This window comes from Pelodiscus sinensis, chromosome 19 (assembly GCF_049634645.1).
Source record: "Pelodiscus sinensis isolate JC-2024 chromosome 19, ASM4963464v1, whole genome shotgun sequence".
NCBI classification, from domain to species: Eukaryota; Metazoa; Chordata; order Testudines; family Trionychidae; genus Pelodiscus; species Pelodiscus sinensis.
In genome coordinates, this window is record NC_134729.1 from 837,246 (window position 1) to 862,500 (window position 25,255).

At 41.9% G+C, this 25,255-nt stretch overlaps 3 protein-coding genes and 2 long non-coding RNA genes across 5 annotated transcripts in view; 3 read left to right on the plus strand and 2 right to left on the minus strand.

Moving 5' to 3' along the window:
• HOXC13 (homeobox C13) overlaps positions 1-5,082 on the plus strand; it is a 28,087-nt gene extending 23,005 nt beyond the window's left edge. The window contains exon 3 of the mRNA XM_075901635.1: positions 4,614-5,082. Within this exon, the coding sequence (XP_075757750.1) occupies positions 4,614-4,739 (126 nt within the window). The 3' untranslated portion in view covers positions 4,740-5,082. The remainder of the gene's footprint in view (positions 1-4,613) is intronic.
• Positions 5,083-5,416: 334 nt separating this feature from the next.
• Positions 5,417-8,710, minus strand: LOC142818903 (uncharacterized). The gene is made up of 3 exons (XR_012896599.1): positions 8,210-8,710; positions 6,821-7,216; positions 5,417-6,736 (listed from the first exon to the last, which is right to left on the minus strand). It is a non-coding gene; the product is annotated as an uncharacterized LOC142818903 (long non-coding RNA).
• Positions 8,711-8,779: 69 nt separating this feature from the next.
• HOXC11 (homeobox C11) lies at positions 8,780-11,759 on the plus strand. Its single transcript, XM_006129811.4, has 2 exons — positions 8,780-9,455; positions 10,654-11,759. Exons 1-2 carry the CDS (start codon positions 8,780-8,782, stop codon positions 10,884-10,886), a joined length of 909 nt encoding a protein of 302 aa, XP_006129873.1. The 3' UTR covers positions 10,887-11,759.
• Positions 11,760-18,294: 6,535 nt separating this feature from the next.
• On the minus strand, positions 18,295-20,736 carry LOC112546914 (uncharacterized). The gene is made up of 2 exons (XR_012896604.1): positions 20,245-20,736; positions 18,295-18,438 (listed from the first exon to the last, which is right to left on the minus strand). It is a non-coding gene; the product is annotated as an uncharacterized LOC112546914 (long non-coding RNA).
• A 238-nt stretch (positions 20,737-20,974) lies between these two features.
• Positions 20,975-25,255, plus strand: part of HOXC10 (homeobox C10) — a 4,377-nt gene continuing 96 nt past the window's right edge. The window contains exons 1-2 of the mRNA XM_006129810.4: positions 20,975-21,814; positions 24,543-25,255. The exon at positions 24,543-25,255 is cut by the window's right edge and continues 96 nt beyond it. Of these exons, the coding sequence (XP_006129872.1) occupies positions 21,052-21,814; positions 24,543-24,820 (1,041 nt within the window). The 5' untranslated portion in view covers positions 20,975-21,051 and the 3' untranslated portion in view covers positions 24,821-25,255. The remainder of the gene's footprint in view (positions 21,815-24,542) is intronic.

Here is a 25,255-nt window from a genome sequence, read left to right on the forward strand (position 1 = left end):
GGACTCAGCCATCTATATATATACATATGGCTAGATACTTCTTTTCTGAAATACATGTAGACTAAATCATAAAGACCAAATTCTAAACCGTTTACTGGCCAGTGCTTTCTTGACCAACATAAACCCCATGGAGTTATTCGAAAACCGAAACCGAACTTAGTGCCGTATCCTCCAACTAAAATATAATATTCTGGGGTGACTGGGTGGGTGGGTTGGTTCTGTTTTTCCGATTCAGACGAGCAAAGAAAAAAGAAGTAGTAACCCACGTTGAAAACCAAAAAACGACTCTGCTCGCAGAACCTTTTCCCGCTCCAGCGTCGGTTTGAGCGCAGTAGCCAAGTTCGGTAGCTTCTCGAGGAAGATGCGAGCCCCAAAACACGACATGTTGGAATCATGCTGGGGACTTTCCCTACGTGAGGAACCTTTCGCTGGCTTCCCAAGCGCTGGAGTGTGTGGAGAGATGTCTCTCTTCTCCCCCTCCTGAGCCCCCCTCTTGCTGAAGCGCCCCGTTTGCTCCTGCGGCACATAAGCCCCAGTCTTTTCGCAGCTCCGGCTGAGCACTAATCTTTTTGTCGGATGCCTTCTGTTTACAACTGTCTGTCTGGGTGGGCGGGGGGGGCGCCATTACAAAGTGAAGGTCAAGTTAGCATCCTACCTTATATGGCTTACCGCGGTCCTCCATTTTCCTGTCTTTGTAGGGCCTTGCTAAATAGCTTTTCTTGCTCTAAGCAAACAGGGTGCTTTTTTAATGCCCCCCTTTCATTTTTGTTGGGGGTGTGGGGGAGAGGGGTATCTCTCAAGCACGGATGAAGATGAAGACGCGGGGGGGGGGGGGGGGAGGAAGCGACCAGATTTCTTCCTAACGCTGGTTTGGATCCTTCCCCCTCCTACTCCCCCCACCCCTTGGATTATAGACTTCGAACAAGGTCCCTCTGTCTCTCTTTCTCTTGTTGCCCCAGCAAGATGCAAACGCGTCTGCTATGGAGGAAATGAAACGTCATAAAGAAAAGTCTAATTAGGCTTTAATGTCCGAACATTAATATTTCCTCTGAAGTTCACTCGGTAAGGAGACGGGCGGAGGTGGAAGGGGGGCGGGAAGGGGAGCTGGCTGAGAATGTCTTGCCTCAAAAAGAAAAAGAAAAGCGCCCCCCAACTTTTATCGGTCCATGGTGGAGGAGGGTGGGAGTCAAACCGAATGCACCAGACGTAAAAGGCAGGCTACAATCTCTTGCCGCTAGCTAAGGGGTGAGCAAACTGCGACCCACGTCCAAAAAAAATCGATGTTTTCCATACACCTTCTATTTCTCCACCGTCTGGGTCCCTCCACCCTCCTCCGTTCGGGGGTGTTTTTGGTGCGTGCAGAATTGAATACATTTCCCCTAAAAAAAAAGGATCCGCATCATTCTGTCCTATGGAAAATGGCTGGACTCAAAGCTTATCCTGGAAGGAAAATATCGATAGAGCCCATGATGCGTAGAGACACCGCGAGGTTAGCCAAGGGAAAGCGAAATTTCCAACTTTTATTATCCTCCTTTTAGCTAAAGTGGCGGGCCATGCCGGCCAAGAGAAGTTTGGAACTGAACCGGGATTCATTCACAGAAATGTATAAAGATCTCTCAGACTTTTTTTTTTTTGTAAATAAACCTTTGATGGGGAAGAGCGGGGGGAGACGCTAGCAGGCTCTGGTCCATTAGATAAATGAATAGATCTTGCAATGTCAGTTTCAAAAGCCACTTAATCTATGCAATGTGTGCCTGCATTTTCAGACCAATGCCAGATGTGTGTCTCCGGCGTCCCATCGCCTCCGGATCCCCCAGAACTCACTCTGGTGCGCTGTTTACTTTGGGCTGATGTGCCTGTGAGGGGGACCGGCGACAGCGGGTTGCTTGCTCCAGAGTAGCATTATTGCAAAAGGGAGAATCAAACAGCAGAGTGGGGAACAGGTCCATATTCTAATGCCCTACTCTTGGCTTCCAAGAGGGTTCAGCCACACTCCAGCTCATGAACTATTTTCCTCTGCTCCTCCCTTCTTTTGTGTCCTCTCATGTAGACGTTACACTTGTAGTACAAATATGCCCAATACTCGGCGCTTAAAGCATAAGGTAGGAGAAAATATTTTATAATTCCCATCGAAGAATGAGCGCTTTCATCACCAATATCCCTGGAACTACACACATTATTTGAATAGTTAGGTCCATATGATAGATAGATAGATAGATAGATAGATAGATAGATAGATAGATAGATAGATAGATAGATAGATAGATAGATAGATAGATGTGTTTATATGTGTATGTTTCTATTTAATATATAAGATATGCCTCTATAATATTTGTGTAGAAATATAGCTATATTTATTTGTATACGACAGTAAAACTTTATATATAGTTATATGTGTGTTTGTGTGTGTTGTGTATGCAGACAGATAGAACACTTACTCACTCACAAATGGGCTGGAGTGAAGTGAAAAGATGTGAGTCTTTTCTCTAGAAGTTTTGTACCTATAATTTACCTTTTCTCGGATATTGCAGAACATGAACTATTAAACACACACACACACATTCTAGAGGATGAAGTCTGTTACCATAACAAAGTACTCAAGCCTTGTTCCCTATAGAGAGAAGGGACTATTCCCTATCTTGTTTCAGCTAAACATCAGAAACTATTAAGAGCCACAACGCTTGAAATGACCAAGAAAATGAACTTTTCGAATAGCACGGAGTTTGGGTGACTTTTACATTTGCGTGTGTACTCCCAAATACCTCTACTAACCTCCCTGTGCTGTCTAAATCAAAATAAACGATAAATAAAGAACTTTGAATATTCGAAACTTGCTTGTTTCTACACCGACACACGTTTCATATCTAAAGAAAGACAGAGAGAGACAGAGAGAGAAAGAGGCAGACAGACAGACAGAGAAAGGCCATGCCACAATACAAAATATTCCCAAGAAATATTCATCCTGTATAACTAGACTATATGTTTACAAAATGTCACCATGGAACTACCCAAAGATTTTATTTTATTTTGATAAATCTGATTTTGTAAGTACAGCCTCCCCACCGGCTCTGCTGTAGACTGAGAACTAGTGAAGTCTGCACTATAAAATGTTGAGATTGTACTTTGATCAAGGGGAGCCTGAGATACATTTACCGAAAGATATGCGGGACCGACACATAACGGATTTTTAAGCATTCACTCCCTATAAACCTTCTGATTCAACACCGCTCGTGCTCGTGTCTGTACATTAGCACTAGAGCGCTCTTGCGGAATCTCCGTGCGTCTATTTTTCCTAATGTGATTCGCTGCTAAAGCAATGAGATGCCAGAGGAATACACATTTTCTGTGCAGTAGTATACGACTTTTTAGGCAATTTTGAACATTTCCTAGGTATCCGCATGAAGCATTTGGGAAATCAACCATTTCTGAGGTATCTCCGTCTGTAGTTCATACAACTTTATTTGTATGTCCATAGGTAATTTTTTAGCAGGGTTGGGTGGGTTTTTTTTAAATCAATTCGATCTTTGTGTTGGCGAACGGGGTCCTTTGGGTTCGCAGAGCCAAGGAGAATATGACAGTTGTGGAGTTGCACTGGGATTCATTGAGCCCGGAGTATGTCAAATGCATTTGGAGCCGCCGGGGAATTTTAGTTCTGCGGAGGAGGGGGGAGAACATTTTCACCACTGACTCCTACAGAGTCAACCTAGCCCTGTGCTTCTTAGCGGCTAGGGAAGGAAACTTGCCCCGAATTGTATCTCTGGGGGGCCAATACAAAGTGTGCGCCGCACACTGAGTAGTAGGTATATTACTGCGTGAGATGAACTCAGTCTTGGAGCCTCTTCATGCATCAGACACTCCTAGCACATTTCTACCATACAGCCACTGGCTTGTCTGTGGTTAGGAAGCATAGTTTATCTGCTTTTATCTTGATTGAGTCCACATGATTTTGAACTTGCAGCTCAGGTCCGGGGAGATCTAAGTCCTTTGTTTCCCCTTTGAATCGTTCACAGCTTACAGAGTCTTCTCGAGCAGGCTGGCTTAGGTCCAATTAAGTTTATCTTTGCCATTTGGGGACAATAATATTTTCCAAGAACTTCCCACTTGTAGCTAGGGTCTCCAGCTTTCCATTTCCTGCAGATACATGAGGTCTATAGTAATCTGTTTACTGAAGTGGATTTGAACGGGTTTTTTTAAGGAAGTAATTGTAGGACTGTACTGGGGTGGGCTGGGGTGGGTGGAAGGAATCAACTTTAGAACATCCGACAGGCCAAAGTCAGGAGACATTAGTCCTCATTAAAAAAAAATCACATCTCCGCGAAGCTGCCTGAAGGGACTCGACCTACAAACTGCTAGCCCGCTCCCTTGCAACGCGTTTGCAGACTGATCGGGAATGCACACAGGTCTGAAAAAGCTCCTTTCCCCCAAATCCGCCTGCCAAAGCCAACTGGGACCAAGCCGCCTGAAGGAGGCAAAGATGCGTGTATCAATAATGCATCAGATAGCTGGAGGTCACCTCTCCTTGCAGAGCCTTGCACGGCTGCAGTCAGTGGCTATGGTTCAAATGGTAAGTCAAATCAGTATCAATAATATATATACAATTTTCTCTTTTCCAGGGCGTGGATTCCATGCCGTACAGGCGCGACGCCAGCAGAGCGCCCTTTAGGAAGACAAGTGCAGAAAAGTTTTATCCAGCGATAATTGGAATGTTGATACGATTTCACACTGCCAAGATAAATTAATTTGGGGGGGGGGGATCAGAATTTCCCAGTGGGAAGGTTTATTGAGAGTCACGCAAGTGCTGAGTTATCAAAATATGACTTAATAAGTCTATGTGCATAAACTAAGAAACTTTCCCAACCAAAAGGTTTTAGTTCGCTACGATTCTTACTTAAGTTTGGCTCGCTCCGTTAAACATACCCTGGGTTTACTTAAAGTCCATGTTAGCAACACACACCGCAGCTTAGAAGTCTTGGGAAATGCCTTTTTGCCCGAGGGAAACCACTGTTAAATGTGCAACTTTTATATCAGGCAAATTAGCAGCCAGGGCAGAGTGTACATTGGCAAATTTTAGCACTTTTTTTTGTGGGGGGGGGGGGAATAACTTAGATGCAAAATGTGCTGGGTTTGGAGGCGACCGGACAGCATTGAGGGGGTTTTGCATAAATAAACAGCCCCATCGCCAGAGACTTGGGCATAACTGCAAATGGAAAACAGGTTAGTGGAGGAAGTCGCTTGACTACGTTCTCTGCTACGTTTTCGTGTACTCTGGCGCTGGGAGGGAACAAAACACACCACAAATGTTGCCTCTCAGAAGGCAGCTCGTACTAACCTCAAAATAGTATCCGAGCAAATTCCATTGGAAAAATACATAGTATTTCCTTTCCGCGCCTGCCCCTTCGGTTCTCTGCATGCGTGGTTATTTTATTTTATTTTGTTTTATTTTATTTGGTTTTATTGTAGAGTTCTCCGTGAAATGAACTCGATTAAAGTTCAGGGTCCCTCCGGCTGATTAAACTCATTTGACTTTTTTTTAAGGCAACCAGAAGGAATGCGAGACTGCAGTCTTCATTCTGGCTTTTATGGTGGTAACTTTGGTGGTCAAATTCAAGTGCTGGGCGACTCCACAGCTGTCTTTTCTGTGCTTCCTTGCAGGAAGCCGGAAAATCCTGCCCTTTAAACTGGGTTTAAAACACAAAATGGCAACAGGGCTTGTTTTAGAGATATTTACCTACTCCGAGCAATAAATTATTCACACACCTATTGGAAGGAACCCACACATACATGGTAGCGACAACGCTGAGGATTTCTTCTCTCTCCTCCCCCCACAATGAATTCTTTTAACTCGAATAAAATGGGGAAGAAATAACCCCTGTAGGTCGTGTCTAAATCTACATTTTTACTCGGGGCCGTGTCCATTTCGGCGTTCGACTTTGCTCCATGCAAGCTTCAAAGAGGAAGGAATTGGAAGAAAAATAATTGCTCTGGTAAACAATAGTTTAAGACGACTAGATCGTAGTTAGTACTAATATTTATCCATAAAAAGATCCCTGTCACTTTAATTAAAAGTTTTGCCCAAAATGACAGCAAAGACATAAAACGCGGGGGGAGGGGGGAGCGGGGAAGAGATTACAAAACTAAGACGCACACCTCGACCCCTTGGAGTTCTTTACTCTGTATTTATCAGCCCCCGGTGCAGTAGAGGAAAAATGCCTCCCAGATTAGAGATACATCTATGCAGCCACACACCGAGATCACTGATGCAAAGAGAATTTTTTAAAAAAGATTTTTGGCTAGAAAAACATCAACCTAGAGAAAGCATTCAAATACGTGCAACAAATAAAATGCTCTGTTGCATTAAAACTGGAGACACTGTTTAAATAAGGGAGCGTATTATTAACGTAAAAAGCCAGGGTGGGATGCACAATACGTTATTAGAAATCGGGGCATATTGCAATGAGATATTATTTTGAAAGCTGGTCTGCAGTGTCCAATGTATTTGTCCCTTTGTTTCTTAAATGCTCAGACTTCAACCCGGCTGCAAGGCACTGATCAGCCGGTATCTTTCCTATCATTACAAAGCACTTTTGAAAAGCATGTTGCTTATAAATGTCATTATGTTTTTTTCTGGTATTATTATTATTATTATTTTAATCAGCGTCCACTTCCTCCTGGGAGTTTGGGGAAGAAGAACTTTTCGGTTCTCTTTACATCGCGTCGGAATGTAACGACCTGCTGACTTAAAATGGAAAGAAAAAAAAAACATTAGACCATCGGAAATGAAAAGTAAGAATCAACATATCTGGAAGAAAGAGGAGTGCACCTCGGAGCTTGGTTTCTTTGCGTTGTAATTGGTCATGACTTGGATGGAGTTGCTGATAGTTTTCAAGATGAAAGGCTTAGCAAAAGAAAACCACGACGAAAATCATGATTACTCTTCTGGGTCCTAGCAATATTGTTTACTGATACCTCATGGGTCTGTGCTTTGATTCTGTCTTCTTGTTGTTCGAACGTATCCGCATCCCTCTTTGTCAAGCTATCACAAATAAAGGCATTTTACTCTGGGATGGTGTGTTAGTTTTGTTAGGGGGTATTTAACCTGTCTCCAAAAGGATCCCACGATGGAGTTGAGTTGAGTTTAGCTCTGAATTTTTATTTATTCTTCCTCTTACTGAACAACAGCAAAAGGGGAAATACAGAAAATTAACACGGGGGTGTCCTGCAATTAAAAGAATGGGGAATGGTAACTCAACAAGGGATTGCCTTATTTTCACAGAAGGTGAAAAACACAAACATCGCTCTTTGAAACAGAAATACTATGAACATCATTTTTTTTCGCAGTCCCCAAATTATTTCCAACTCAGGTGGGGGAAAAAAAGCCCCGAGTAGTATACCACCATATAAGTGGTCGCAGGATAATTTGGTGTTAGAAGAGTTTTGTGTAAGGACACAAGAAATACTATCAACCCACAGTATCAGTCAATATTCCCTGTAGGTCCTACAGGTATGCCTTGCCATATTATTTAAAGGAGAGCGTTTAGATTGGCAATTGGCTGAAAAAACTCACAAAATATCTCAGAGCACTTCATAGCACCAGTATTTATTCCATCTCAAAACACTGGAAAACACACAGAAGCATAAAGCTCTTGGGAACACAAAATTCAAGACAAATGACTTTAATAAGAATCTCTCTCTTTTTTTAATTCAGTTGGAAGAATAAAAGATGCGAGTAATTCTGTACGTACATTCATTGATTGACAATAAACACTTGCATTAAATATTTAATATGCCACTCTTCCATAATAAATATTTAACAAAACATTAAAGGGGTTTTTCGAATATTTATTAGGCACTGACTTAATTCATTTGCTCGATTCCCTGATATATGACTATTTCGATATCCAAAGTCATTAAGCCAGACGTGGAATGGCTCGGTTTTAGTCTGAGGTAACTCTAAAGTTTCAAACTTTACACACACTGGTCTTGCTTAAAGGGTGTATTCCCCACAGTACTTGCCACGTTGGTTTATGTACAGTTGATATGCACATAGATAGAACAATGTAATTAGCTCTTATTAGAAGCTTGCTAATTAGCCCCTTTCCCCCGTTCCCTCCCCAATTATATAGTCAGCTATGATTTAAAAAGCCCATTAGCATAGAGATTTGTGTATGCCCCACTGCAGCAAGATTTTGAGAAATGTTTGAAAACTTACTTATGAATCTTCAGCGCATTCCTTGGGCTTACTTAAAGACACTACATTGTCACCCCTAAAATGTGACTAGCATGGAAAGAAAAGGAAAAAGGGGGGGAGGTGGAAAAATACAAGTTACCCAATCTCTAAGACCCTCCCTCTGCTCCCAACTCCTTCCAGCAGCCCCCACCCCATATCCGAATCCTCGTGAAAAATAGCAAGCAGAATCCAAATCGGGAAGGAGGAGGAAGGAAAAAAAACAACTTCACAAACCATTCCTTGTATTTGCCCTCTGCTTTGAATGCTGACAAGGGGTGTGCCTTAAGGAAAATGAATACAAAGCTGCAATTGATTTTCATAATGTTTCTGCGGTGTTTGAAAACCAATCGTTTGAACCTCTGAGAGCCTACCTAAGCGAACCACTCCTACACATCTAAGTGCTCCAAACTGATATATGACAATATCTACTTTGGATCACGTGCTCCTTGGGGCGACTAAGACGGATAGCGCGTCATCTCGCCTTCCCAAATTTTTCCCCCTCTGCACATCGGATCCAAAACATCTATCTATAGGAGCAAGAAAAGGAGAAAGATGTTTAACTCAGTGAACCTGGGCAACTTCTGCTCCCAGGCGCGTAAAGAGAGGGGCGCTGACTTTGGAGACAGAGCGGGCTGTGCCTCCAATCTCTACCTCCCCAGCTGTACCTATTACGTCCCAGAATTTTCAACTGTGTCATCCTTCCTACCCCAGGCCCCCTCTCGCCAAATCACCTACCCTTATTCCACTAACCTCTCTCAAGTGCAGCCAGTTCGAGAGGTCTCCTATGGTCTAGATCCCTCTAGTAAATGGCACCCTCGAAGCAATTACGCATCGTGTTATTCCGCGGAAGATCTGATGCATAGAGAATGCATCCCGCCTTCCACCATGACCGAAATGCTAATGAAAAACGAAAGCGTGTACAGCCACCACCATCCCAGCTCCAACCATCCCGCGCCTACGGGATTCTACTCCAGCATGAACAAAAACAGTGTCTTGCCTCAGGGCTTCGACCGGTTCTTCGAAAATGCCTACTGCGGGACAGAGAACGCGCCTGAGAACTGCCTGCAGAAAAGCGAGAGCAAACTGGAGTCGGACTCCCAGCCCAGAGCGCTCTCATCCCACGGAGAGCCAGGCATGGACCCGGAAGACGAAGAGGAAAACACGAACCCAGGGTCTTCAGCCTCGTCCTCTTCTGTCAACAAGGAAGGAAGCAAAACCAGCAACTCGAGTAGGTAGAGCAGTGAATGCAAAGGTTAAGGGACTAGCCCGGTGTTTTGTCGGTCAAATTTTATGTGGAGTTTTATAAGCATTCAAAGGATTTTATTATAACCTACAAAGCTCTTTCTTCCAACGAGAAGAATTTTTACGATGGGAAAGCTCTTTGAAAAAAAATGGAGATGTTAGGCGCAGACCCAGTATCTGAGAGTCTGTGAAATTTTAAAAGCACACCATCGTGGCAAATATGAACTTTGATCATGAACTTACACGAGCATTTTAAAAGGATTTGATCCCGGGTTGCTGAGGGTAAAAGCCAATTGGGCAGAACACGGCTGTAGCTTGCTTTTAGGCGCTCAGATGCATGAAGAGTGATTCTTTTTTAATTAAAAGTATATGTTGGGGGCTTTCTTTTCTCTTTCTCTTTCTCTCTTGGTAGGGGGGGTGTGGAGCTAAATGCACAGGGGACAACATTTTAATTCTCTCCCTAGTCTCTGTTTTATTTTATTTTGTATAATTGCATTGATTTTTCGCAAAGCTTAGTGGAATTTCTGTCCGTTGTCATTACCGTCAGATTTTTATTTTATTTTTTTTTTAAAAATCCCTACATTTCTAAGAAAACGTAGAGGTGTATTTAAAATTCGCAAGCCAAGCAACTTTTAGACTGAGCGATATTTTTGTCTCTCTCTCCCCTCTTTTGCTGTTTGGCTCCCTGATGGAAACAATGCGTCCCTTTTTGCTGCTCAGAGCTTAAATTCTATTTTACTTTGATTATTCTGGTGTGTGTGGATGTTGGTCCTGGAGTTAATCAAAAACTTATGCGGAACATACTGTCTAGTTCCTACAGTTCCAAGGTTGCTCTCGCTGTTTCGATACCAATAACAGATTTGCAGCTTGAACGTATGTTTCCCAAGAGCTACAGATTCTTTCAAGCCCCGCTTAAATTAATTGCGCCAGCATCTCTTAACTGTGCTTTAAAATATGCCTAGCACAAAATCTTGTGTCGAGATAGTGTATTTACCCCATAGCTAGAATACAAACCTTAAAGCTATTTATCGCCTCACCTCTGCATTATACTAACAATGGGCAAAATCTACCAGTGGCGAAATATTATTCCATGCTTCTATACGTGTGTATATAACCAGCTCTAGAAAGGAGTCTGTGTGTTGCTTTTGCTTAGTATTTACGTTCCTTTCTGGTTTCCTTCCAAGGTGCTCCACGCACAAGAAAGAAGAGATGTCCCTATTCGAAATTCCAAATCAGAGAGCTAGAGAGAGAATTTTTCTTCAATGTCTATATAAACAAAGAGAAAAGGCTTCAGTTGTCTAGGATGCTAAATCTCACTGATCGACAGGTTAAAATTTGGTTTCAGAACAGAAGAATGAAAGAAAAAAAATTAAGCAGAGACCGCCTGCAGTATTTTTCTGGAAATCCCTTATTGTGAACACGTCCTTTTTTCTTTTTTCATTCCTTTTTCTTTTTTTCTTCTTCAATCCTCTCTGTTGGGGAAGTAGCTCTGTACGAAGAAGGAACTCTGGAAACATAATTGTGATCTACACGCAACATCCAAATGGCAGCCTTTTCGTTACTTATATTTGTATGTATGGAACAGTTCTAAGTAACGTAAGGAGACGAGTGACCTAAACGTTTGGAGGACTGGGAAACCAGGGACTTTTTATTTAACGTTTTGACTGACCAACCGGAATTTCTTTCTTTCTTTCTTTAACTCTTTACCCCTCCCTGTCCATTTGACTCAGTCGCGGTGCCGTGTTGTCATGATCATGGTGGGGATTTCAACATGCAGTTCACATGAGCTATCACAGCAAGGGCCGAAGCCTCCCTCTCTGGTTAATTTAGATACCTTGATTTGGGAGTAGGGGGTGGAGATGTGACTGGAGGCACGCAGAGACATATATATGAGAGTGTGTACTCACACCGGTCATGTGGTCTCTTGCTCTCTAGGCCAAGAACTGTTGTCGAAATCTAACATATATATATATATATATATATATATATATATATATATATATATATATATATATATTCTATGCAGTCTCTACTTTTACATTTTTCGGGAGGTGTGGGGGAGGGAGGTGCGGGTCTATGGAAGAGAATACATTTGCAATAACTGTCTATAAGTGGTTTGTAAATACATTTCGTAATACATTTCCCCTCCCCCCCGGATCTAGAGGAACAGTACCAACAGCAACTACTACTACTAATATTAAAAGATCTTTGTGTATGTAAAGTGGATCCCCGGGAAACTTTGTGAAATTCTGTGGTAAATAAAGATATTGCAAGCTGCTCTATATTATGATTTTATTTGACCATTTTATTAGTATTCCCCCCTCTTAAAAACCTCAGTGCGGTCAATGCGGTATGGAGTTTCCAATGGGACTTTTAATCCCTAACTGGTAATGGCATCAACTATGTATATTTGATACCATCACCGTGTATCTATAGATAATCATCTATTCAGCTGGCTCCGCGCACTGTGGCGTGGTCCAAATGCATATGCCTCTGTGTGTTCGTCTCCGGATTTAATTTTTTATTGGAGATTCTTGGCCCAGTAATCCAGCGTGTTTTTGGTTCCATGTGTCTTACTCTGCTTTTCCGGATGTAATTAATCTTTGGCCCCCTATATTTGACTTTTGCAAATGAGCGCAAGTCAAACGACACAGATGCTGGATTTCCAGACAGGCAAATGTAAGCGACCTTCTCCACACAAAGCACAAATGCAAAGTCAAGTCCTTAAATTCCTGGTTCAGGAAAAGAAGTTCAACTCCCAGGCCGATGGTCCAAAAGTGAATTTTTATGCTTACACAAAACTACCCCTCGCCCCCGCCATATTAAAGAGATACAAATTGTTTTGAAGAGAAAAACATATAGAAAATACCGCTAGTGGCTAGATGCATGTATGTTGTGTGTAGAGAACAACTGGGGGAGGAGGGAGGTTGTTTTGTTGCTTTTCAGCCTGAATCCTCCATATCTTTTTGATGTAGACTTGTGGAGTTTTGTATGGATGAAGGGGGGGGGAGAGGAAGAAAGAGGGGGAAAAAGAAAGAACAAAAGAACAACAGCAAGGAAACAACGCCTTATATTCCCATACATTGACAACGTTCTTGTAAAGTTCTCATAATTGCTTTTAAATACAACCCTGTTGAATGAAAATACTTTGATGGTGGCTTCTGATTTTATGTGACAGCGGTAGGGGAAATTGCAAGCCACAAAAATGTGCTTCGCTTGCACACACACACACACACACACACACACACACACACACACACACACACACACACACAAGAATAATGAGAAACAAACTTTGTGTGTGTGTGATAGACCCATCCTGGTTACGCCACGACATAATGTGCACGGGGGATGTTCATAGACATGTTTCTCATTACATGAGATGGTAAATAAAGGCTACATGGCAAAGATTTTCTTTGCATTCATGTGGAAAACGTGGAAATGTTTAAGGAGGTACGCCCAGGGCCTAACATCATGACAACCCTTTGGAAATCTACAACCTGGATTTGTCCTCGGGAGGCATTCCTCGGTATGGTAGTGACCTCAATGAGAAAGACCTCACAGATGCTACCACTCCTCAGTGATAGAGGCCAAGAGTGGCCCAAAGACGAGGGAATATTATTCATATAAGCCCACCTCTCTTTAACGATTGTTTGCCGAACCTTTCCAAGGTTAGAAAAACTTCGGGTAAGTGCAATAAGGTGGCTTATCACGAGGTCAGAGACCGCAGTTAATGCTCCGTAACAGCAACCGCTATCCGGACAAAAGCTGGTAGTCTAGACATTGTAATAAAGACTGCAGCACTAAACAGCTTAATTTTTCTTAATTACCCCGTCTGGCCATAGGAAAAGACTTCCGCAGTAAATAGTAAACAAATAAGGGTGTCTTGCCAGGGTCTCCCCCACCCTTTCTCATGGCTTCATCTCAACTGCACCACAATGAAAGTGGAGGCCTAGTTCAAAGTTTTCGCGAGCTAAAATGGAATGCCAGTTGTAAAATCCAAGTTTATAGACCATGTGGGAGTTTACAACAGCATTTAGCAGCAGTGCCATGTAGGAAAAGGCTGTTAATGTTCTTTTTTTGGGGGAAAGGGGGTGTTGAGTGTGTATGTGTGTATGTGGCGGGGAGGGGGGTAGCTGAGGAAGTGAGGATGGATTGGATACCACAGTGGGTGGATTTGGAGAAGTTGGCTTCTATTTTGTCCTCCTGCGCCGTGTTTTTGTTTTGCATCCTCCCACTGAACCGCAAAAGCCCGGCCCTTTTGTAGGTTTGCGTGTTGAGATGTTGCTCCTTGGGCCGGGGGAAGGGGGAGGAGGAGAGCGGTCCCCAGGAAGAAAAATGTGAATATATGATGTCTTTGAACTTCAATAAAGTCAAGTCCATCACCTTTAACCCTTTTGTAATAAAGCGGAATCAGAAAGGCTTTCTGTGTCTCCGCCCCCCGAGAAGGAATTGGGGTGGGGGGTGGTAGGACGGAGGAGAACCCACATTTGTATTTAAATTCAAATGTGGGACCCAACATGACGTTTCTTGTGAGCTAACTTTTAACTCAACCTCGCCGCGGTTCTTCAGTGTCGAAGGAAGTTTCTCTCTCTCACACGCACACACACACACACACACACACACACACACACACACACCCCGCACGCGCTTTATTCTTGTTATAAACCTTTTGCTGTCTTAACGCATGAAAAGTTTTTGTCACTTTGTTTGGCGTAAAAGTTTTACAAGTTTTTTTTATTATTATTTTTTCCATTGAATGTCCGTCACAGTAAAGGCTGCCTCCTAGACTGAGGGAGTGGTGGGAGGTGGAAAGGTTTGTTCTATCGTCACGTTAATGACATACAGACTAATTGTGAAGGACCTCTCCTTGTGACGTGCAAACACATCAACCCAACCTGTTTCCTATTCCTCCCTGGATTCCCTGCACAACGCATTGGAAGCGGCTGTGGCTGAAATATTGCGGGGGGGGGGGGGGGGGGAGAAGGCGAGGAAGCAAACTTGTAATTGGCTTTTTGCAGGTTAGGATCGTGTCTTTAAGTTAGCTGCAGGCAGGGCAAATTTTGCAGAAAATGCAGGCGTTTGTTTTGGGTTTTTGTTTTTTAAAGAACTCCAAACCAACCGCCGGGAATAAAGTGTCCAGGGACTGTAGACATGACTATTCACACAGGACACACACACACACACACACACGCACACACACACATGCACGCTCGCATGCACACTCTCTGTAACAGTTCATGAGCTGAGGACGTAAACTTGACAGTGTGATAAGACCGGCCCTCGAAGGGCGAGCTCTCTTCGGTGCCATGTAAATAAACAACTTTGGAGTGACTCCGCCAGACCCGCAAACAATAGCCCCGAAGGAAAAGCCGTTCTGTGACAATTTCCACTTTCCTCATGGGTTTCACGTTGCCTTGGAATGTGGCACCAAAAAAGGGATTAGAACCCCCGAAGAACAAAGACAGTGGCTTTGGCAAGTGGATTTCAAGCGGCGATGCAATGAATTAATCTGCGCCTGTGGATCATGGGGTGAATTCACGTATTTGTGTGCGGGGAATTTTGCAGGAGCCTTAGCTAAGCCCGGCGGAGAGCCACGGATGAGTACATGTAAATAAATAGCTTGCTCTCCCCACTTTGTGTCTTGGAGACTCTCGTGGGACATTTTCCCCCCTCCTGGCTTATCCCTTTTGTGGGTGGAGGGCAGGGAATTTGGTGTTAAAATACCGGTCGGGTTCTACCACTGAGGGGGAAACATCACTTTTGTAAAGTAACTCTGGGTTTTAATGAAAGCCTTTTTAACTGACACTTGAGTTAAAAAAAAACCCAGGGTTTTGCTTCTGCTTGGCATTCATGGCCGAGTGCGCCTTCGCTCTCAAAGAGAATATTAAAATCTGTCTTATATTATTTTTTTCCAAAATGGCGTCTCATTAAGGCCTTGCTGATCCGCCTTTAATAAAGTTGAAAAATACAGGGATGCGCAGCATATGTTAGATTTAAACACGTTCTTCTGTTTTTGATAACTTCTAAATTACAACATGAAACCACAAGAATGCGGTTTGCAACCTCATAAGGCTTTTTTTAAATCTTTAGTTTATGAATTAGAATATAGCATGTAGCTGATGGAGCCCATAAAAGACTTTATTAGTTTTAGACAAAACAACAGACTTAATGTAAACATTGCCGTTGTTTATACGCTACAAGTAGTTGGAGAAAATTAGTTCGTTTTAATTGTTAAAAAGAGGCTTTAATACCCTTTTTCGGAATTAAGTGATACATTCTTATACACACGGGTCCCTCGGCTTTTAAAAGGCACTTGATATAAACCGTATGTTTTTCTATACAAGGTTGTTAAAAGAGATGAATCTCTTTGAATCAATTCAATTTTGCAAACAATAAGTATTTAAGGAAATAGGAGTGTCTTAAGCTGCGGACTTAAAAGATATCTAAATAACTCTCCAAATATCCAGTGGTAGATACATAATCGTATACTGTAGTATTTTTTGCTGTAGTTCTAAGGCACCTATTACTAATTCTGTAGTCTCAGATTAATCTAGCAAAATAAAATGATCCTGTACTGGAACAATTCTTCCTAGTATACTTCAACCCAATAGAGGAGGAAATTGATGTGTATTCACATTTTTTAAATAGCGTTTTTTCCCCCTGTGAAAAAGTGGAAGCTAATATCCCAGCACTCGGCTAATGACTGATAATTAGTTAAAACTACATTTGAAACACAAATGTGTATTTAGAAGCACTTGCCAGATGGGAATTTCAGCTTCCTAGGCGCATTGCAGACGATATCAAAATACCAGCCTCTTAATGTAACTTCCTTCAGGTTTCCTATGCGCGGCGACAGAATGCTTAGCTATTTTTCTAATTTAGCATGGTTTAACATTTCACCAGGCGCTTCAATCGTCATCCTTTTTTACGTTTCCACACTCTTTCCCCCTTCTAATTCCATTGTTTTCAAAGGAAAATGCCCAAGAAATAAAACACACCAAATTTTCAAAACTTTTTCAACTTTCCTTCTAGCTTAGAAGTGTAATTCTATCACGAAATATGGCCCCACGCGCTTATTGTTTTAGAAGCAGAGAGGAATACCGATTCTCTGAGCAACTGCTCAGACTTCACGACCTCTGATACGAACAATCCTATTATTTGGGTAACATTTCAGAGTGTTAACGCAGTTTGGAAAATCACAGGAAACACTCCCAGTGGAATAAACTTTTAAAAAATTCTGACACTCTTATTTTCTTCCATCAACCGCACCACACATGCCTGATTATGAATTACCCCCTCCAAATTTTCTCCTCGTGATCAAAGGGAATGGAAGCTAACCAGACTGTAACCAGTACATTTGAGTGTGAATACTGTTATGTTGAGCGTAGGAAAAGGTAAACACAGTTTTCAATGCGACCTCAAGGAACATAATATCATTCCATAATTCTATGACTTAAGTTACTCAGAAAGAAGGAAGTCGAATAAGAGGGATTGTAAAGTTTGATAGATTTCTTGTGGCGATAGTTTACAGTTTCTAAGCCAACATATAAAGGCGTGGGTTTTATTTTTGCATCGCTGTTATTGTACTCCAGTGTACTTTGCCATAAATCAGAATTATTTCTGGTGCAACATGAGGGCATAATCCCGGGCAGAAATACAAATTTAAGGTAATCATTAAAGTGTTGCTACCAAATACTTCCTAGAGGCGAAAATGAATGTGTGTCATAAAAACGTAAGAAAAGTTGGTAAAAATACAGTGGAAATAAGAGGCACTCCCCTGCATAACTCTCGGTTAAATAATTAGATCGAAAAGGAGACAGGTAAAAGAGTATGTGTAAATTTGAGATAGTACACACTTGCATTTTAAAATACATTTTACATTCATGGGGTAAAGGGGGCTCTTTGAATCTCTTTTTTTTCGCCCTTAAGGACGCACTGCGTGTGCCTAACAAAGAACACAGTTTCTGCGGAACTACATTGGCTGATTTCTTGATATTTTAGGCAATTATCTGCCTTTGGAACTCAAAACAGGACAGCCACCCAGTAAGGATAACAACAGAACAGCAGTGTCTTGTTCCATTTACATGGGCTGTGAGGGAAAGGCACCCCCTTCCCGCCACACACACACACACACACACACACACACACACACACACACACACACACACACACACTGAGGTGACATAGACTTCCTTAGTTTGGTATAAATAAAATACCCCAGGTTATTCCATAAGTCCACGTGCAACAGAAAGCTATCCATGACCATGTGTACACATCTTTGGGAATGCGTGCCATCTAGGTATACCCGCATCCAAGTGTGTTTCGTGTGTATGAGCCTTCAGCATCTATATTGTTTTTCCTAAAAGTGTGTAAAATTCAAAGTAGGTTATTAAAGTCTTTACCACACATAGGCGCCCTCCTTTTAAGTTTTAATAGCGTTTGTTCGTATTTATTTTCTGTAATTAGAGGAGAGCATTTTTCCCAACGGGGGTTCTACTTAAGCTGATGAATTTTATTTCTTTTCCCATTAATGACCCATGTTTATCATACTTCTAATTATTTTTAACTTTAAACAATATTCGGTCTCTTGGAGATGTCCTCGGTTTTCCTCGCTAACCTGGATTCCCTTGTGAGATAACAATAAAAGCTATGCTGACGCTTTTTTAAAAATCATATATTATTTTATGATAGAACGGAGGCATTTTTTCCCCTTCGAACAGTCTTGTTGATTTCAAAAGATCTTAGACAGCAGCTTGGAAGAGTTTCGAATCTTCCAGACGTTTGCACGAATGGATTGTTTTGGCAAAAGCTAGCGAACAAAATAACTGTTAACAATGTAAATCTTTATTTTTATATACACAACATTTACACATTCATAAAATACGACGCTTCCACAGTAGTTCTTCTGTTCCCAACCTCACGCACTGGTACGATATTTACTCCAGAGTCTATAAAGTCTTCCGGGTCTGAGAGAGAGAGAGAGAGAATTCACATTATTTGATGTTATGTTTCATCTTGATTAGGGTTCTTACAACGCATTGATATCTTCCTTTAACAAAACCACAGGAATACAGGGCAAAAATCAGGAAAACATATTTAATCTGCAAGCAGACAATCCAGGAAACTATGAGGTCAAATTCTGATGTCCCAGAAATACACATGTGAAATGTTTGACTGACCAGCATAAATTATTGGGTAGCCAGATCAGCTGCAAAAATAAAGTAGGGGGGGGGGAATAGGGGAGGGGAGAAGCTGTATAATACAAAATTGCGTTGGTCTTTAATTTCATCACCTATAAATGAGAAAATATTGGTTCCCATACTAAATTTTTATCCTTCGCTTATAAATATTATGTGGAATTTTCGTGGGATATCATAAAACTGAACGATTTCTATCAAAGTGTTTTAAAAAGACCTATGCGGATAACACAAATAGAGGCAATAAAGTTGCAAATAGCTTTCCAGGGGAACCAAATGGCGTCTGAAGCGAAGGAAACCTTTTACTATGTTGTATAAGTGTGTGTGTGTGTGAGTGTGTGTGTGTTGGGGGGGCACAAAATTGTATAATGCAGTTTTAGGCTGTCTCGGCCTAAGAGATTTAAATTTGTCACACTGGAGGATGCGAAAAAGAGACGGTTTGGCAAGCTACTCGAAAGAATTGGGAAATGGTTCCGTGACATTTTAAGGAAAGAGATCCGTAAAGCGGTAAAATCACGCAAAATGCTCCGATTCAACTTTCCATGTTTCTCTGTAATTTTTCCTTCGAATTCGCTCCTTCCTCCTCCTCGTGAAAGGTCTCGGGGTAGCTTTTTTCCCCTTGAAAGTGACTCTGAACCCCGCGTGTCTTTCCAATCGGTTGCAATGATCTTGAAATTCGAGGCTTTCTTGCTTGCTTGCTTTTTTATTTATTTATACGCAAGTTCCATCCCTCACCTCACTTAAAATCAGCGTCTCGAACAAGGGATGCCCACTCCCCTCCCCGCTAGTAAAATTAATATACATTAAACAGTTTGTCTTAATTTGTACAGGAGTTCAGGAAATGTCCAGTAAAGAAATGAGGCTAAAGGAAAACACAACGGTAAAAATTCCATCTCCACCTAAAATGGTAGTAATTGTTCTGTGGTCGTTACATGAAATGGGGGGGAAGTTAAAAACCCACATAACAGTGGGAGAGTTTAACAAAATGGGGAAGGTGAAATTATCTGTCAGGAAACAAACTTTTTCTTTTTGTTCCCACAGTAAACAATCTTACCAAATCGGAAAGTTTGTTTTGGGAAATCCATGTACTAAATTTTGGTGAAATACAGCTTTGATTCTTTTTTTTTTTAATTTCCAGAAGAGGCAAAACAAACCAAAGCAACACCCCACAATCGCTCGAAGGTCGGTTTTTTTTATTTAAAGACTGATTCTATTGATCAAATGTACCCCCTTATTTCCTCCACACGAATATATTTATTTCCCAAGCTTTGTACATACTACAAACGCTATTTCAGCAAAGAAACTAAAGGCAAGTTAACATTGGAAGTGGATTCTTAAAAAAAAAACCAAGACTTTTTTACAGAGTTGATGTCTGGGGTTGCAAAGCCGCTCGACTCTGCAAAAAGAAAATAAAAACGGAACGGCTTTTTATAAAGTTAACCCCCTCCCCAAACCCTGCTTTCCAAATATACAAACAGATCCATGTTAGCCGTTTGGGGCCAACCAAAGCATCCACATTAAAGAATGAAACCCTCCCGGTGAAACTTTTAACATGATTTTACTGATGCCAAATACCTTTTACAAACCAAAGTAGAAGTCTACAGAGGAATTGCTCCTACGTGTCCAGCCTTTAAACCCAAACGCACCGTGGAAAAAAAAAAGACTCCAAACAAACAGAAATCTACTTCAGCGTCCGATGAAGCCCCCAAATCAGAGGAACCGGAATATTTCAAGTTCTGTGGCGGAAGAAAAGGAGGGGAATAGGGGCTAAGAAGAGAGAGAGGAAAGAAAGGGGAGAAAGTTAAATTAAGGCTTTTTTTTCAGAGGGTGGGGGAAGAGGCTCTCCCTTTTGCTTAGAAATTGGGTTATTTCAGCCAATAAAGGAAAGAAAAGGCAAGGAGAAGGAGAGACATGAAAGTGGGTTATTTCCTGACCTTTTTAATTTGGATTTGACTTTGCTTGTATTTACGCTTTGGCTCCCCTCCCTTTTTTTTGTCTGCCCCCCCCCCCCCCCCAACTCTGCTTGCAGACATGCGTTGGTTCATTGGTAAACAAACTCCGAGGGCTTTTTTTTTTCCTCCTCCCCCCCCCCCCCTTTGTTCAAAGTGAAGGTCCCGGCCACCCTACCCGGGAGGGACGGGTAGATGTCGCTGTTGTTCTACGCGAGTTTTCTCCCCTCGCAACAACTTGACCCTTGTGACGTCACGGGCGTCTGAATCATCAAGGCCATTTTCAATTCTCATTGGCCTGGCCGTCACGTGGTGGGGGACCAATGCGTGGATAATTATGGGGCTTGCTATTTTCCCGCCCCCCCTCGTTTGCAAAAAAAAAAAGATGTCAGCGCTTGGCTGTAGTATTCCTCTTTAAAATCCCTCCCTGACAATGTCATGTCCCAACAATGTGACTGCTAACTCCTTTTTGATGGACTCATTGGCCGGTACCTGTAGGGGCGAGAATTATTCCGCTAGCCACGGCATGTACATGCAGGCGGGGAGCGATTTTAGCTGCGGAGTGATGAGAAACTGTGGAATCGCGCCGTCTCTCTCCAAAAGAGACGAGGTGACTAACACCAACCTGGCTCTCAACGCCTACCCATCTTACCTGTCTCAGCTAGACACTTGGTGTGACCCCAAAAATACCTACCGAATCGAGCAACCTGTTGCCCGGCAGCTGCCCTCCTGCTCCTTCCCCACCAGTGTCAAAGAAGAGAATGTTTGCTGCATGTTTAACTCTGACAAGAGGGCGAAAAATGCCACCGAAAACGCCCTCTACCCCAACCAAATGCCCGAGTCTTGCCTAAATGACCATGAAGTCCCTGTTCCTAGCTACTACCGAGCCGGCCAAGGGTATGCCTCTCTGGAGAAGACGCCAAACTGCAACAATCCAAATGAGTTTGAGGCAAGTTTTGAATCCAGGGCGAATTTGAACCCACGGAATGACCACCTGGAGCCACCCGCCCCGCCGCCCGCGGCCAAAGTGAATTTCCCTGATCACACAAAAACAGACCATGCCCAGAACACGTCCACCAACGAAATTAAAACAGAAACCAGCGCCCCGGCTCCAAAAGCAAGCCCCTCGGAAGCAGAGAAGGAATTGACTAAAAGCACTGACAGCAGTACAGAGAATTCGGACAACGAAGCCAAAGGTAAGGGATCATTCATGATCGGTAATTGATTTCTGCAAGTAATCAGCGTGGTGCACTGCCAACTTCGCCGTACTTATGTCGGAATTGCTTCAGTCGGGTGTAAAGCCTTTCTGGAAATAACTACCACCACTATCATCATAATTAAAACATGGCTGAGAAAATAGAACAGTCAAATGTGTGAACACACACCCCATCTCCTTTTAAAAGGGCAGCCTTGTCCCTGGATGTAGGTAGAGAGGTGGTTGCTACAAGCGGTTTGTATTTGATAAGGTTAACTGTCTTTTAAAATAGGCTAAAATGACCACGAGTTTTTTTGTTTTTGTTTTTTTAAATCGGTTCAGCCAGAAATGGACCCCGTGTTATTTTTTAATCAAATGTTTGCCATGGTCGCGTGAGGCGAATTTTTACACTGTTTTACTTGCTCGGTAACATCTCAGGCTCAGGAGTTGTGTGTTGTGTGTTGTGCTTCATTTCATTGCTGGTTGGAAAACCCTTTTTTTTCTGTCGAATGGGATCTTGTTTGTGAAGGCAAAAACGTTTCTGTGTGAGAAACAGATTTTTAAGTGTGGGAAAAAGAGATGTTCATTTACCATATCGTATTTTCATTGTGGGGATTTCATGGGGTTGAAATGTTTGTTCATTTTAATACTCTGTTGTCCTGTAGACCTAGTTTGACGATAGACTGTTTTAAGTCTTGCTTTTAGCTCATTAAGCAGAGGTATATATAAGAATTCTTTGAAAAGTTGGAGTAAAATACATAGGACAAACTATTATTGGAAGCGGATAGAGATCTAAGCAACGGATTTTGTTACTTGGCTGTGGTGCATGGGTGAAATAGCTTCCGTGGCCAATATGCGTAGAAATCAAGCAAAAACGAAGCAGTTTAGTGACTATATAGTTTGTATATGCATGTACATAGACCTGCATGTGGCATAGTGTTTTTCTCACATACATCCTCTGTCGATGGGTACCACCAGAAAAGCAGATAGATGTTTTATACTCTCTGTCGTGCCTATGAAAGATCTCTTCATACAAAATCACCTTTAAAAACTGGCCTTTCAAGAAAAATATAGTCCAAAATATTATTTGTATTTTATTCCGCATCTAATGGCATTATTTTATCTGACAGCTGACTTACAAACAAACAAAATCCAAAGTCAAGTTTATCAAAATCCCTACCAACTTGTCTTCTCAAAGAGCTTTCTATTTTCACGTCAAGATATTTTTCCGTGGTGATGAGCAGAAAGATTATATTAGTTTTGAATGATAATAAAAACCAATTTTGAGGGTGGGGAGAAAATAAAGCTTTATCTATAGATATTCGCGTGAAACAAAATGGGAGTGGGTTTCCAGTAACTGACGTCCAAACTTTTGCATTTTCAGAAATGAATAGGTTGTAAGAAGCATTTTAAAGAATCAGAGCCAGTATGAGACGGATTTTGTTTGTGGTGTTCTTTAAATAAAATTATTTTAGTTTTCCTTTGTGTGTGTGTGTGGAATCAGAATTGTATTCATTGCCAAGGGACGGGTTTTGAATTCAGTTTAAGCAGTTTGGAGAGCTAGAGATTTAGCGAGAATTTCCAGGGTTCAATAGCATGAAAGGGCATGAGCAAATGGCGTAATTGCAAACAAACTGACTCCAAAGGAGTAAGTGGTCCAGTCAAGTTCTTATTTCCAGTCGCAGAATTTTCTGAAAGTAGCAGGGATAGCAAAGGAAGTGGATTATTAATGTAGTCGCAGCATATGTAATTTTCTTTTTTCATAGTTTAGACATAGATCCAGAATTGTCCCATGATCATACTCAAATCCCTAGCATGCATGTGATCTCTCTGTGTACATACACATGTACACACACATTTCATAAAGTCAAAGCGCGTGTATAATATGCGTACATGTATATGCAACTTACACACACGCGTTTTGACTTTATGAAGTGGGGGTATGTGCATGTGTAAGAGAGAGAGAGAGTGTGTGTGTAAGAAGTGTAATTGCACCAGCATAAATAGGCACACTTCGTCAAGGCGAAGCCATTTGAGGTAGTCTGTGTTTACGAAAAATACACTTCATCTGATAGTGCTTCCGAGACTTCAGGCGTCTGACCTCTGTAAGAACACAGTGCTTCAGGGAGCCAGTTCTTTCAGGGGGTAATGATCAGATTCCCTCGTAGATGATGCTTTTGCAGCAAAGCGTTATGTGTGTGGAAGGAATTCATGGCAGAGTGGGAAGGGAACTAGGAAAGTTACACTCTTGATTTTAAGATTTTTTTGTTTAAAAAAAAGCCTCCATGCGGTGCACGAAAGGCCATGAATACTTTCATAAAATTACATTCTGCTGACATGTCTGACGTGTGGACAGCTCTGCACGCTAGAACGGTGTAAGAGCCGGGTGTGTGTGTGTGTGTAAATTGTATTTCATGATTAGATCCGTTACTTGAACTAAGGCAGACTTAATGCGCGAGAGTTGGCTGAAATGGTGCATGCTGTTAACCCGGATTTATTCGGCGATTTGGTGATAGTCCGTGGAAACAATGGAACGTTGAAATAGCTATTTAATTCGCCTTTTTACACCGAAATCACCTCCACATATCAATGTCTGAGCCATAAGCACAACCCCTTTTAATGTGTGTATTAAGGGAGTGAGTGTTGTCCACAGAAAGCTGCTGCTTTTTTAAACAATCGTTGGCTTGCCTATTCCACGGATACTTATATAACAATGTTATTTTTAACAGAGGATATAAAGGCAGAAAACACTACAGGAAATTGGCTGACAGCAAAGAGCGGAAGAAAGAAAAGGTGTCCTTACACAAAACACCAGACGTTGGAATTGGAGAAGGAATTCTTATTCAATATGTATTTGACCCGTGAGCGCCGCCTGGAGATTAGTAAGAGTATTAACCTGACAGACAGACAAGTCAAAATCTGGTTTCAGAACCGCAGGATGAAACTCAAGAAAATGAACAGAGAGAACCGAATTCGCGAACTGACTTCCAATTTTAATTTCACCTGAGCGTGTTCTATCCTATTTAAGGAAAGGGGGGGAAAACGGGGAGGGGGAGAGAAATCGTGTTCATTTTTTTCTGAGTATCCATGCAATGCGTATGCAAAAATTAAGGACTTCTTTCATTTGGCTATTTGCAGTTCTTAGGGCGCAGATGCATCGGTCTAAAGCATGAGAATATATATTGCATCCATGTTTCTATGTAAAATAAAAGATTGATATGGTTGCTAAAACAGCTTATAAAATGTTTAAGTTATTTACGTGCAGCACAAACCAGAAGGACCCTTTCTCTATGCATTTTATGTTTAGGATAATAGAGGCGTCTCAAAGTTTGCTTTTCATATCCTAGTGTAGTTTGCCTATTGTATAATAAAACGACGAAAAGACGAATTTCATGTGTGTCTGTAAATTAAAGTTACAGTGGGAATATGCTCCCCTCGTGTA